The sequence below is a fragment of the Bombyx mori genome, chromosome 13 (assembly GCF_030269925.1).
Source record: "Bombyx mori chromosome 13, ASM3026992v2".
NCBI classification, from domain to species: Eukaryota; Metazoa; Arthropoda; class Insecta; order Lepidoptera; family Bombycidae; genus Bombyx; species Bombyx mori.
In genome coordinates this window covers 13780569-13794729 of record NC_085119.1, presented here as the reverse complement: position 1 = coordinate 13794729, position 14161 = coordinate 13780569, and the positions used below count along the sequence as shown (strand labels likewise).

The 14161-nt window shown below is 35.2% G+C and overlaps 3 protein-coding genes across 5 annotated transcripts in view; 1 reads left to right on the top strand and 2 right to left on the bottom strand.

The window, feature by feature from the left end:
• The window catches only part of LOC101739458 (tudor domain-containing protein 3), a 12212-nt gene extending 5253 nt beyond the window's left edge, over positions 1-6959 (bottom strand). The window contains exons 1-7 of the mRNA XM_012691793.4: positions 6647-6959; positions 6480-6564; positions 6007-6397; positions 4337-4518; positions 3207-4163; positions 2111-2290; positions 1364-1478 (exon numbers count right to left, since the gene is read on the bottom strand). Of these exons, the coding sequence (XP_012547247.1) occupies positions 1364-1478; positions 2111-2290; positions 3207-4163; positions 4337-4518; positions 6007-6397; positions 6480-6564; positions 6647-6750 (2014 nt within the window). The 5' untranslated portion in view covers positions 6751-6959. The remainder of the gene's footprint in view (positions 1-1363; positions 1479-2110; positions 2291-3206; positions 4164-4336; positions 4519-6006; positions 6398-6479; positions 6565-6646) is intronic.
• Positions 1-9153, top strand: part of LOC751091 (copper chaperone) — a 16433-nt gene extending 7280 nt beyond the window's left edge. Inside the window, exons 2-4 of one of the 2 annotated variants that reach the window (XM_062671647.1) lie at positions 6695-6796; positions 7351-8184; positions 8272-9153. In XM_062671647.1, coding sequence (XP_062527631.1) covers positions 8176-8184; positions 8272-8481 — 219 coding nt within the window. In that variant the 5' untranslated portion in view covers positions 6695-6796; positions 7351-8175 and the 3' untranslated portion in view covers positions 8482-9153. 2 annotated transcript variants of the gene reach the window in all.
• On the bottom strand, positions 9138-14161 carry LOC101740288 (POC1 centriolar protein homolog A). 2 transcript variants are annotated; one of them, XM_062671909.1, is made up of 7 exons: positions 13805-14161; positions 13192-13410; positions 12288-12613; positions 11825-11909; positions 11568-11687; positions 10191-10325; positions 9138-9880 (listed from the first exon to the last, which is right to left on the bottom strand). In XM_062671909.1, the coding sequence occupies exons 1-7, from the start codon at positions 13940-13942 to the stop codon at positions 9176-9178; spliced, it is 1728 nt and encodes a 575-aa protein (XP_062527893.1). In that variant the 5' UTR covers positions 13943-14161; the 3' UTR covers positions 9138-9175. The 2 variants fall into 2 exon arrangements, with proteins under 2 accessions (XP_062527893.1, XP_021204858.1); XM_021349183.3 differs by having other exon boundaries at positions 9138-10027; positions 13805-14156.

Sequence of the window (14161 nt, the reverse complement as noted above, 5' to 3'; positions counted from 1 at the left end):
AGCCCAAAAACACTATTTCTACGTTAACTTAATTTTCTTCTTCTTCTGATATTGCAAGAGTATTTATTTTAATTACACGGCTGAATACTGTAGTTACCTGCCTGGGAATTCTAATTGCATTCAAACGATTGTGAACATTGTGAAAAGATTGTAGTTACTTTAAAAATTATGTACATACAACGTAAATGACCAGCGTTGTCACTAATATTGATTGTATTCTCCATTTTTTAACATTAATCACGGATGACCTTGAAGTACATCTCTTTATATAGCTGTAAATGACTAGATTATGAAAACGAGTTTGAACGGATTAAAAAAAAAGTATTAGCTCTCCCATCGGAGACCATAAAAACGATTCATTCTGCTATGATTACAACGTCCTTCGACCAATATAAAATGAACGAGTTGACCATGAAGTTGACCATTATAAAATAATCTGAATTGTACATAAACATTTCACTGAGAAAGAAAGTGAATTTTTCATCATATCATAGAAAGTGAATTGTTCATCAGTTGTTTCATGAGAGTTACATTTTCATGTTTTTGAACAACTTCTGTTTCTAGGATTGAACAAAATGAACAATAAGGTTTTTGTTGAAAGATATAGCACTAGGCACACGAAAAAGTTTAACAATTTTATTTGCATGTACAATCTACGCTACGTATATGTGCTCACGAACAGAAATTCCGTCGTTCTTGAGTTTATCTTGGACATCAAATTTTCGCGGCACTTAAGTATAGAGAGGAAGAAATGACAGGCCGATTCGGTAGAGCAGTAGTTAGCGGTACTAAATGCTGGGCTCAGGGTCGCGGGTTCGATTCCCGGATCGGACAACATTCTTGTGATGAACAAGTCTTTTTTTTGCACTTTGGCTGTTTAATATTTATACGTGTGCACATTTAAAAGTATAAAGTATGTTTTTCAGTCTGTAGTTCCCGTGGTAAAGGGAATCCTAATTTAGGGCTTTATCTATTTCTTTGATATACAAGAAGACATCTCCGAGCCTACGTTAGTCTCACACTGGTCAAAGGTCAACGCCCACCTCTAGGAACAAATTTAATCACAACGCTTTGTTAATAAAAAATAATAATAATGTATACAATGATATTTTTATTACACTACTAAACTATCTGTGATGTTTAATAAATAGAACAGAAAAAGAAAATTCGCAAAATAATATAACAATAAAACTATTGCGCTTCTTAAAGTAAAATATAATTTAAAGAAAAACAAACATTGCTGATGTGAACAAAAAAATGTGCAATTAAAATTTCAAAATTCTATTTTTTACTTGCGTTTTGGCTCATGAATCTAGGTAATTTTACATAATCTAATAATTGGGTTAAGATTATAAGCGCTTACGTTGATTAGGGTATGGTAGACAGTTGGATTTCAGTACTTCTTCGTGATTACCATATGCACAGAACTTAACTACAACTGTATTAGCGGAGACGCCCGTTATTTCCGCTTCGTAGAACTGAAATTGGAAACGTCGTTTTAAATTTTTTATTTTATTTATTGCTTAGATGGGTGGACGAGCCCACAGCCCACCTGGTGTTAAGTGGTTACTGGAGCCCATAGACAGCTACAACGTAAATGCGCCACCCACCGCTACAACGTAAATGCGCCACCCACCTTGAGATATAAATTCTAAGGTCTCAAGTATAGTTACAACGGCTGCCCCACTCTTCAAACCGAAACGTATTACTGTTTTACGGCATAAATAGGCAGGGTGGTGGCACCTACCCGTGTAGACTCATAAGACGTCCTATCACCAGTAATTACGCAAATTATAATTTTGCAGATTTGATTTTTATTACACGATGTTATTCCTTCACCGTGGAAGTCAATCGTGAACATTTGTTAAGTACGCATTTCATTAGAAAAATTGGTATCCGTCTGCGGGATTCGAACATCGGTGCATTGCTAGATACGAATGCACCGGACGTCTTATCCTTTAGGCCACGACGACTTCGTTGAGATCCTAATTCATACAGTTACTTATATTAATGTAGACGATGATATATTAATGTTAAAAATTGGTATGTACCTATTCTCAGTTTGCTTGAAGCGATCGATATGTGCATAAGTAGTTGATGAGATACTAACATTATTGTCTTCCCAATATAACGCTAGACAGCGATCGCCGACCTTCCAGTTGATGTCAGCGACTCCGAGCATGGCGCGGGCCTGCTCGTTGACTGCCGCGTTCTGGAAGCCGAGAAGCGAGCCCGGCAGGAACGGACCAGCTCTACCAGCGTAACCGTACTGCCGAGCGCCGTAACCGCCCTGTAACATAAAATAAACTTTATATCGACGGGTTAAAGACTATTTGGTTTAAGCAACATTTTTGCATTTTTACTGGTGGTAGGTGACCTCTTGTGAGTCCGCGCGGGTAGGTACCACCACCCTGCCTATTTCTGCCGTGAAGCAGTAATGCGTTTCGGTTTGAAGGGTTGAGCAGCCGTTGTAACTATACTTTAGATCTTAGAACTTATATCTGAAGGTGGGTGGCGCATTTACGTTGCGGATGTCTATGGGCTCCAGTAACCACTTAACACCAGCTGGGCTGTGAGCTCGTTCACCCATCTAAACAATATAAAAAAAAATATTACAAAAAGATGCCAAGGTTAAAAAAAAAAAAAAAATATAACAAAAAAACTTCAACTATTCGAACAGAGGTAAACTTAATTGAAGTTTGATTAAAACATCGTACTATTGATGCCGATACTAATTAAAACGCACCTTTAATTGCAAAGATAAGTGTGGTGTATTAAACGAAATGTCGCTTAAACCAAATAGCCTTTCACCCCTCAATATACTCAAGTGAGACAATTTTATTAGAATACAATTCAGAGGTAAACCTCATCCAAATTAATGGTATAAATGTGAAAGTGTGTTTGTTTGTCCTTCTTTGATGTCGTGAATGAAATGAAAAATAGATTGACATTATTTTTAAATGTAATGGGTAGACCAAGTAAGTGACATAGGCTACCTTTTGTCCCGAAAAAACATCTAATTTCAACAGGAAACAAATTTACTATTTTTAGAAATATAATGCGGCACTTTAGAAACATTGCTTTCCCTTGACTGAATGGGAGAATTCACAGTCAACAACTAGTATTTTAAATGATGACTAAGGCCACCACCCATAAACAACATCAATGTCAATAAGCTATTCATTTAGTAATAAGAAAGTAAAGACCTGGCTGAGATAACTTGAGTATATGGTAGCATGTTGCGGCTCGATATATCCATTGGGCACCTGTTGCCGACGTTGGTATCCGTCTTGATGTAAATCATTACTCCTTCTGAATGGTGGTATATCTTGACTATGATTTGATGGATAGGTTTGCTTAGATTGGTAGCTTTGATCTGTATGCTGTTGGTAGTTATGCACTTGTTGTTCATCTATTCTCGATTGGTTTGATAATAGATTCAATTTGGATGTAGCATCAACCAAGCCATCCATTGTACTAGAATTGTGATTATAATTTTGTTGCGGACCTCTATCATTTGGGTTCCGATCGTTTCTCATATGTCTATCCTTGTATTGATTTTGTTGATAAGTGTTGTTATATGGCATGTTCATGTTTTGATGATGTTTGTTCATCTCCTCTTGTATCTTTTGAAATCTTGGTGGTTTCTCATTTTGCGACTGATATTTTCTATCTTCTCTATAAGATGAATACAAGTTGTCGTTGGAATAATGGCGTCGGTCTGACCGATTTCGGTTGGCCCCTTCATGTCTTGAGCCATGTCGGTTCCTATTACTATTTCTTTCTCTATTTTGGCTTCTGTCATATCTATCTTCCATACTAGAGTTATTTTGTCGCGTATTCTTATCTTTTTCTGGTACATTTGGTAATTTATCTTCTAAGAAGTCAAACAATGACACTTTTCCTGACGGTTTCACAGGCACACCATCCTCATCACCAGACTCTTTGTGGCGACCTTTACGCTTCACTGGATCTTGTTCCTTCTGTGGTTTCTCTTTATTCCTATTTTCAGAGTTGTCTCTTTTCTGCAATATCTTTAGTGCTCTATCAACATTGTTCTTGGTATATTTTAATGTTGCTTCTGCTTGTTCCTCTGTAAACCCTGCATCTACAATCTTTTGAACATTTGCGTCCAGTAAAGGTTTAGTTCCACCACCAAAAACCTGTAAAAAGAAACATTTTTACTTAATCATCTTTGCAGCAAGTAGTGTTTTAGCTCTGCCCTTAATCTTGCCAATTCCATGAGTGATGGTAACAACTTATAATCAGGTGGGCTGCTCGTGAAATGTTGTATGCCTGCAAAGGCAATATAAAACAATAAATATTAAGGACATGCCTTTTTCACACCAGACATCCTCTGTGCCTCAGCAATAGCACCTTTTCTTTGAGCCTCGAACTCTGGATTGTCCTGTTTGGCAGCTTCTTGTAGACTCTTGAACTGTTTGTCCACAGAAAGAGCTTCTAATCTCTGTCCAAATGGAATCCATGGTGGAGGACCTCCTTCAGCTCCTATGCCTCCTTTTATCAGAATGAAATTAATATTATGAGGGTATCAGCTTTTAATTTATAAACATTTTATCTCTCTAACACTATCTCTAACACAATTAAAAATAAATGCAATTTCTATATAGATGCCAGAGGACCAAAGCAATAACATCAACTTAACTAAAAAAATTTGTGTCTATAAATTAGTAATTTTTATTAACATAGTTGCAAGGTTTTTTTAAAGTTACCTTCTATAAAGAGTTTTAAACAGTTTAAAGTAATTTTGAGATATGAAACATCGAAAGCCACGTATAAACCAATTGCTGGCAAGGCGATGCACGATGTCACGTCACCATGCACAAGCAACTGTTTCTTAATATTAATTTTCTATTTTTCATTATTAGTAGTACGCAATAAACAAATGGTTCAACAGAACTAGTTACATTATTTTATTGTTCCCACTTTGTTTAAGAGTGGGAAAGATCCCCAGCATTGAGGATTTTTAATGCAAGGAGGAGGAGGGAAGGATCCAACAAACACTATCCTTTATCTTTCAGGAAGCAGTAACACATTTCAGTTTAAAGGGTGGGGAAGCCTTAAAAATTACATTGTAAAAACTGAGACTTTAGAACACATGTCTCAAGCTGGGTGACAGATTTGTTTTGTTTATGTCTATGGGCTCAAGTAACCACTCATTACTAGGTGGGCTCTGAGCTTGTCCACCCATTTAAGTAGTAAAAACAGAAGCCAGTCAGCCACATCATGCAAATTGTGCAAACACAGTGCCACACTGCTATGCAGACAAGTAGAACCTGAGCAGCTAACCCATCTACATTCACACTGACAGAGGACTGTATTTAATATTTGTTATGTATAAGTATTGGGTTATGGTCCTTAGCTAGTAGTAACTCTAACACATCCATGATTATAAGCCAGCAACAGGTGAACAAATGTTAATGAGCAATATATTATCTAAATCAAGAGTTCTACAGATATTCTACTGCACTATATTTCGTCTGAAACTTATTAGTGTCTGTTATACTAATGGAAAGGCGAAACTGAAATTCATTTTTCTATAAGGACAAAACTACTTTTTATGATAAATATCTGACAATTACCTACTATAATACAACATGTTCCTGTTTCAAAATTAAATTAAAAAAAACTCTATTCTCAACATGAACATAAGACAAAAAACAATATTCTGACTTAGGGCAGTCAAAAGATTAATAAATATATTTGTTTTAGTAAAGTTTATTTTTTCAAGAACCACAATATGGCACCGCTATCTATCGGCCAGAGTCTTAGTTTCATATTGATTAAGTAAATTAACTAGAAACAAGTTCTGACAGGATTCTATTTCGCATTATTTCATGTCCTGCTAGTGGTAAGCAAGTTCTAGCAAGAGTGAGATGTACTGGCACTTTAGGAATAATATTAATTGCAAAAACATAACATTTAGATTATTTAATTGCTGAATAAAATTGATTAAATAAAAGTTTATTTTATTGTTTTGCTTACCTCTTGTGTGTTTGGCAAGACTTCTGTTCAGTTCCCATTTTTCAATCATATGAGATACTGTTCCGCCCAATACAGATATCACTGATGGGGTGAGCCATACCACTCCGTGACAAACTTCTAGCTCTTCATTCTTCAGCAACAACTTAGTTCCAGGTGGGGTGTTTATACTTAGACTGGGTATATGACTTATCTCTAGACCTGTACACGTTACTTTCCCGTCATGCAGGGTTAGCTTCAACATCCGTGGGGCAGATGTTGATTCTTCATTAGCTTTAGGAGCTGACACATTCCTAATCTTCTGAATTTGAACAACAACGGGGCTTTCTAATTTAGACGGATCCTTGACAAAGTCTTCAGGTAACGATCCTTCGCTGATGTCTCTCAAATCGTACTACAAATTTGAAAATTGTCATGTATGTTTAGTTGGTTATTATTGAAATTGGGTTGCGAATCCAATTAGATTTAATACTTACGTCTAAAGCTTTTTTGCTAAGAATGTTTACATCTTGAATTTGACCATTTTCGGTTATCGTATCGATGCCTTCTTCGGTCAAATGCCTGGAAAAACCAAACCCTTACTTTAGATCTAAAAGCACGGTGGCAAATAACATCAATAAATTTAAAGCGCTAATTAATTTACCAGCCCAGTTCCTTAAGAGTTTCCCGTAATGACATGTTTTGATTTAAGGTCAAATTAACATTATTCTGCGAGAATGAATTGAAAATAATAAGGCCCACGGACATACGGCACCATGACAGTACAAGGCATAGATTATACACTTAAAACAAGGTAAGCACAGACTAATCAAGGTTGATAGTGGGCATCTCTTAATCAGTAGCCCACAAAATCTGGTAAAGATGGCGCTAAAAGCTAGTATTTACAAAATGCTTTTTATTTTCCTACTTAAGCTAATAGCCTTGAGAGGCTATTTCAGCTTCGCCTTAACGTGTAGGTGAGCTCACGGAGCTCAAACTGAAAGTACTGCTAACATGGCCCTAAAAGGAGCAGTGCTTCCTCGCACAGTGACGCTGATATGGTCTCTCAAAACCATCAGCATAGGTAGGAAAAAAAAACAAAAAAGCAGAATCTACCACCGGATCGGAAAACCGACCCACAGATGTGGCGAGAAACTCAGCGAGCTGTGTATATATGGGTTAATTTACTGTCATTATTTTGATTTTAGTATTGATAATAAAATATAAAGACAGTGGCGATTTTTTTCCTACCTAAGCTAAGAGCCTTGAGAAGCTATATCAGCTTAGCCTTAACTAGTAGGTGAGCTCACGGGGCTCAAACCTGATGACGTTGCTAACACGAACCCTAGCAAGAGCCGTGCTTCGCAGAATCTACCACCGGATCGGAAACGCGACCCAGTGAGAAGATCCGGCGAGAAACTCAGTGGGCTGTGTCTGAGGGTTAATTTACTCGTCGAGCCCTTCGTCGCAAGCGACGGGTTCGACGGAAGTACAATAATAGGCGCTAGAGGAAGAGCGCCAGCTAGATGGGTGGACCAACTCAAGGAGGTGACTGGAGGCCAGATACGGGGAGCGGTACATATGGCGCAGAACCGGACCGAGTGGAGAAGATTGACATACAGTCACGATTCTCAGCATTGAGGGAACGACCAGAAAGAAAGAAGATAATATTAGAGAATGCAAGTATAAAAAGCAAGTGAAATCAAAATTCAACTAACACGGACGTTAATTTAATTGAAACTAGTAAAATTAGCAACAAAAATCCAAAGATAAATTTAAGAGGCGGCATAGTATGAGATTGTAAGGCCCTCCGCCCATCTCAATGCAGTCTGGAGAAAAGTTTGTATGACACTTATGACAGTCCCGTCCATTATCTCCGTCCGTCTCTTTCTAACATTGTGTTTTTAATAATTGAATACAAAGCAGAATAGCTAACATAGCCTATTTACACAAGTCTACTTTCGAATTCGAACTAGTTATCAGGGTTTTATCAGTTTCTGATTCTGTGCTAAGTGTATTGCTATAGACGTCCGCGAGAGACTACAGAAATATACCGCCAGAACATTATCCTCAATTAATTTTATCAATATTTGATAAATGATAAGATCCTAAAAAGTTCAATCACTTATTGAGTGTTCGTCAAAGCCGTCGTATTCATTATTTCATATAGTATACGTGTACAGTTACAGTAAAATGACTACGGTAAAAAATGACTCAAATATATTTATGTAGCTTTGAAGAATTCTATTTATTTTTATTATATGTTTACAATTAATATTTTATTTCTAGACACACATATTCAACGTAGAAATGACCTGTGAAGGTTGTTCTGGCGCCGTCGAACGAGTTCTCAACAGACTGAAGGGGCAAGGTGTAGAGGATATATCGATTAGTTTACCAGAACAAAAGGTATCTGTTAAATCAACACTGAGTGCTGATGATTTACTAGAAATAATTAAGAAAACTGGCAAGAAAACCACATATGTTGGTGCTCAGTAGAATTAGCTGGTTGGTTTTTGATACCACAAAATTTGTGGCCCTTTTGGATGCTCAAAATCATTATGGTAAAACAGTGTAATAATGAACAGCTATAATCTATAAACTAACACTATATTTAATCAAAATGTATAATTTTATCTCATATTCTGGCTATTCATGTTTACTGTAGCTTGATGGTGAGTCCCACCAAATGAATAGCTTATTTACCTGATTTCACCAGCACTTATCATAAGCTATAGCTTATATCAATCCCATACATTTGTGTACTTTACTAATAGTAGTAAAATGTCTTCTCTATCCCACACTAATTGTTATTGATGTTGCTGCATTGGAAAATGTTATAAACTTGTAAACTATGTTGTGTAATTCAAGAATACTGGACCCAGTTATGACTCACTTTGCAAATCTTGGTTGTAATGCACATGTTAAACATAAATCTAAAACTAAACTTCAAGTGGATTGCTCTAAAAATAGTTATGGCAACTAAAATTTCTCTTGTTACAACTTAATCTACAGAAAGGGACTCACTTTGTTGTATCTTTTTGCCTATCCTCATGCAACTTAACAAATGTGTGTTACCTGTATATGTTGTTATAATATTGATATTTTTTTTAAGAATTTAATAATGTATAAAATTATACTATTTAATAAAAATATTATTGATAAACATAATTGTATTGAAACTTCAACATTACTAATTATTTTTGACAATTCTATCCTCAACAGAGCTTAAACGTAAGTCTATAAGGTCTACAGCTTCATGCAATGCATTCAAATGATCTACAATTGCATTTACAGTAGGTAAGACATCAGCACAATCACACTCTTTTAATTTGTCTACACCAAAACTCAAAGATTTATTAAATTTTTTCATCCTTTTTAGTTGAGGTCCAGGTTGGCCAGGCTCTTTTATAATTTTAAATCCACTGTTGATAGGGAAACTTCTTTTTCTACCAACCCATTCAATAGTTCCACTTGTGTAGCACACATCATTATCCCTAAGTTTTATCATACCAAATAAGTCCTCTTGTTCTATTTGAATACCTATAGACCTGTTTATAATGGAAGGTATGCTGTAGGTAGCAGGGCTAGGGGGAGTACGTGGTATATGACTTGTGTGACCAACACTATAAGAAACTAATTCTTCTGCCTGACTCTGTGAATGAACTGGCAGATCTGGTCCCAAATCTGGTGCAAAATTCTCAGGTAATGTTTGATTTAATCTAGATTCATGTCTTATGACACTAATATTACCATCTGGTTCAATCACTGTACTGTTTGCATTTGGTTCTTGAAAACTTGGTCCAACAGCAGTATCGGGTCCATCATTATCAAAATGAACAAATGTAGTCACAGGATACTTCATGCTGTGGTGGCATAGGTACCATTCTCTTACACCCTGATTTTTAGACAAAAATAATGGTTATTCCATTTCTTATCACCAAGAAAATGAACGCTTGAAGCAAGCTTGATTTAAATTCAATTCATCTTGGAATGTTAACTTTTGAAATTCAATTTCGTATTTTGAAACTACATCACATACTATCTGTGTAAGGAGATAAAGAAATGATTCAACGAGGTGTTATGTACATTTAAAATATATTAGCTGCATTACTATTAATCTTACAATATGTATTCACCTATATATATTTACTGTAAATATTACATAACTACACAACTACAATGATTCCTTATCTTTTATTCAAAACCTGTTTTCTGTTTCTCATCAATGAACTCCCTTTTGATATCTGTGAAGCAGACCTCTGTCCAGTGATCATATTCTGTCCTTCATTCTCTTTAGATTCACTTGATAAATCAGTAAAATTAGTTTTCCATATAAAGACCTAAAAAGTAAACATTAAATAAGGAATCTACAAAATTAGTTTTATATTTAGGTATTTAAAAAAAAGGATTTCATTTTTATTCTTTAATTTATTGAACAAGTCCATAACCTATATCATAATACTAACTAATGATTTCCAGAGTTGACAGACAATGCAATATGGATGCTGTGATGCACCTAGAGATCCAACTTTCATTTGTTTAATAAACCGAAATTTATAAAAAAAACTAGCTAAAGAAATAATCAGGATGGGGGTACCTGCCAGTGCTAGCTTACAAAATGTCAAACCACTGCTAACTATTCCAATAATTATCAATAAGTAATTTATTCTTCTAGCTCTTAATCCTGCCATTTGGGGTCTATTCAATGTAAATATTTATGATTTTATGGGATTTTGAGTCTTATGAGATCTTCACGCGAATAACAAAATATGATAATGAAGTAAATGTATAAAATAAATTACGCAATTAAGTTACATCATACACAATGTTATGTATAATATTATATATAATATTTTATTCATTTTTTTTATTGCTTAGATGGGTGGACGAGCTCCGCCCCATCTGGTGATAAGTGATTACTGGAGCACATAGACACCTACAATGTAAATGCCACAACTCACCTCAAGACATGAGTTCTAAGCTCTCCATTTTTACAGTAAAATGGCTGCCCCACTTTTCAAACCAAAACACATTACTGCTTCACTGCAGAAATAGGCAGGGTGGTGGTACGTACCCGTGGAAACTCACAAGACATCCTACCACCAGCCTACTTTACTCTCATAACAGTCTCTATAAGGCCAATGGTAACCCTGCTATAATAATGTTATTCTAAATATCTATCACATTTAAATATAAAGAGCTCTTATGTAATAGAAATTTATAAAATGAAATTCACAGGTAGACATTATGACTAGTTACGAGACATTTTTTTTATTTCTACCATTTTTTTTCTCCAAAAATTATTTGCTTTTTTTTATTTAATTTGAGAGCTGATTTGTAATTATAGTGAATAATAATGTGCATCATAAGGTAAAAAAATAAAACACTTAAATACCTAATAACATGTTACTATTACTATAACAATTTATAGGCAGGCAGCGGCTTGGCTCTGCCCCTGTCATTGCTGAAGTCCATGGGCGACGGTAACCACTCACCATCAGGTGGGCCATTTGCTCGTCTGCCTACAAGGGCAATAAAAAAAAATTACAGTAACTCTTATAATGAAATAAAAAGTAAATTACCAATTTGTCATCTCCAGCTGAAGAAAAAGTGTCTCCAGTTGGTGAGAAATTTACAGCATTTACAGGTCCATTGTGGCCGCTTAATGTGAATATAGGATGACCTTCTAATAAATCAAGTATCTGAAATAATTATTAAAATTTCTATTATTACTTTAAAAAAACTTCAGTATGTTGGTCTAACACCTAATGAAACAAACTTATAGACAATTTATTACAATTGCTGATATCTTGCTATATTCACACGACTATCTCCTCACCTTCATTTTGCCATCTTTACTAGCTGTTAGTATGTAACTACCACTTGGATGTATTGCCACTTGTGTGACAGCTTCATTGTGTATACTGAAATGCAAAATCTATTTTTAAAAAACATTCACAAATGAATTCCAAGAAGAAAGAAGTCATACAATAAATTTATGGAAAGTAAGGATAGGCTAAAAAACATGTCTATTTGTTATTTATTTTTAAGCATATGGTGCTTATTCTGGCTGACGTATTCATCCATTCCAGTTTAAAGAGTGGTACCGGTAGGTGTTACTACAATAGAAATTAAGTTTACAGCATAGTCATGTAATACTATATACCACACAGGTACTTTCATAATCCAAAAAAGAACTCCTGACCCTGCACACATATATGTTAAAGTGTTAAAGGAAATTCAAAACAATATTCTTCATATTCATCAGCTAGATTAGAGAAAGATTAACTGTACATTCTTACCTGTAATATTGTACAAGATTATGAGTACGAATATCATATAATTTAACATTTCCATGTGATGTAGCAACAGCCACATAACATCCTGAAGGATGCCAAGCCAGGTGTAGTCCGTGACCTTTAAGGTCTTTATATGTATGGATACATTCTCCTGAATCTAGGTTCCAGAGTTTTGTGGACTTATCATCAGAACATGATGCTATGATAGACCCATCATTTGACATTCGAGCGCATCTCACCCAGTTTGTATGACCCACAAAAGATGATATGAACTTGTGTTTGTGGGTTGACCACAGTTTCACAACTTTGTCATCTGATGCAGTTATTATCTGAAAAATAGCTTACATAATAATAAATAATTATAAGCATTTTTATCAGGAAAACTTGTTGCAGTTGTTCAAATTTAAATGTGTCAGAGTTAAGTGTGAATTTTACATTTTTATTGGCTTTGAATGAAGTGTGTATATGGTGTATCAAATGGTAACCAGCCACCATCCCTCATGAACTACAGTAATGGCAGGGACGTAACAAAGGCACTGCCTATTGACTCGTGAAAAAAGCCTTAAATAAATTCCTTTACCTTCTGTCCCTTATATGCTGCTCCTATATTATTGAAACATCTTCCAATACAAATTCTAGTCGCCACAAAATTAACTTAAAAAACAAAAGGTAACATAATAGGAGAATAAGAAAAAAATTACAGCTGTGCTGCTGAGATAATGCAATCAACAAATGGTTGTTAATTTACAATATTATATTTACATACTTATTTTTATTTCATGAACGTCCACAACAAGTACTTCTTAAGATTTTTGTGTTATTGATATGCAGTTTTTTATTATTAAACACTGTTACTCCTATGCCACAAGGGGTCTGTCTAAAAATACTTATTCAAACTTTTTAATACCTTCGAGCCATCTGAACTAAATTGCACTGAGCGCACAGTCTGTGAATGTGCTTTGAACATGCCCGTGCTCCCAGTAACAGTCGGTACCCAGATTCTGACTGTTTTATCACGAGACGCAGATGCCATGTACTTCCCAGAAGAAGAGAATGTCACATCCATGACCGCCTCATCATGTCCTTGAAACCTATAACTACGCATTGTACCACGTAGATCCCAAAGCTGTAAAAATTATGATATTCCTTTTATTACTTTCATAATATCCAGTGAAATTTTAAGGTAGTAGCAAAACAGATAATTTGATTTGCCCGAGCTACTACTTCCTGCCTTAAACCTGCACCCCAGAGTATTTACCTTCCCAACAACTGCTCGTTAGCAATCATACAAAGAGTAGGACTACTGATGTACCAACGAAATGAAATGCAGTAGGACTCGTGTTGACTACTCTACCCAATCGGGTAATTCATCTACAGCATTGAAATTCAATTATAGGATTAATAGAATCAGTTTCAATATAAAAGTATGTAGAATAATTTTCAATTATTCAGGCTTGTGACGTATTTTTTAACGAAAATTATACTTAGTGTCATTTTGCAATAAATATACGAGATCTTACTAAAACACTGTTGTCCAATGAACTAGTGGCAATTTGTTGATCGTTTGGGTTGTAATATAAAGCAGTTATCGCGTTTTTGTGGCCTTTGAGTTGCTTTTTCAGGCAAGGTTCAGGTGTTGTCACTTTATCTTCCATCATAACGAACAGGTACAGTATTTAGGATTTATACATTAAGTCAAAGCTTAACAGCATAACAAGTATTGTTAATTCCCCTATATTATTTACTGTTATTTTTCAGGTTCAAGTTCGCCTCAAAAATAATATAACTTTGTCCTACTGTTTTTTTTAAATTCAAATTTCAAATTAAAGTTTTGTTGACAGACGTTATTTTTTTGTTTTGATGTTCTTTTTTTATTT

Excerpts from the sequence above, each read along its gene's own strand:
- LOC101740288 (XM_062671909.1), bottom strand. The coding sequence starts at position 13,942 with ATGATGGAAGATAAAGTGACAACACCTGAACCTTGCCTGAAAAAGCAA. Across the intron at positions 12,614-13,191 it reads TTAGTTCAGATGGCTCGAAG|ATAATAACTGCATCAGATGA; the intron begins GTATTAAAAAGT and ends GCTATTTTTCAG. Across the intron at positions 11,910-12,287 it reads AATCTTGTACAATATTACAG|TATACACAATGAAGCTGTCA; the intron begins GTAAGAATGTAC and ends TTTGCATTTCAG.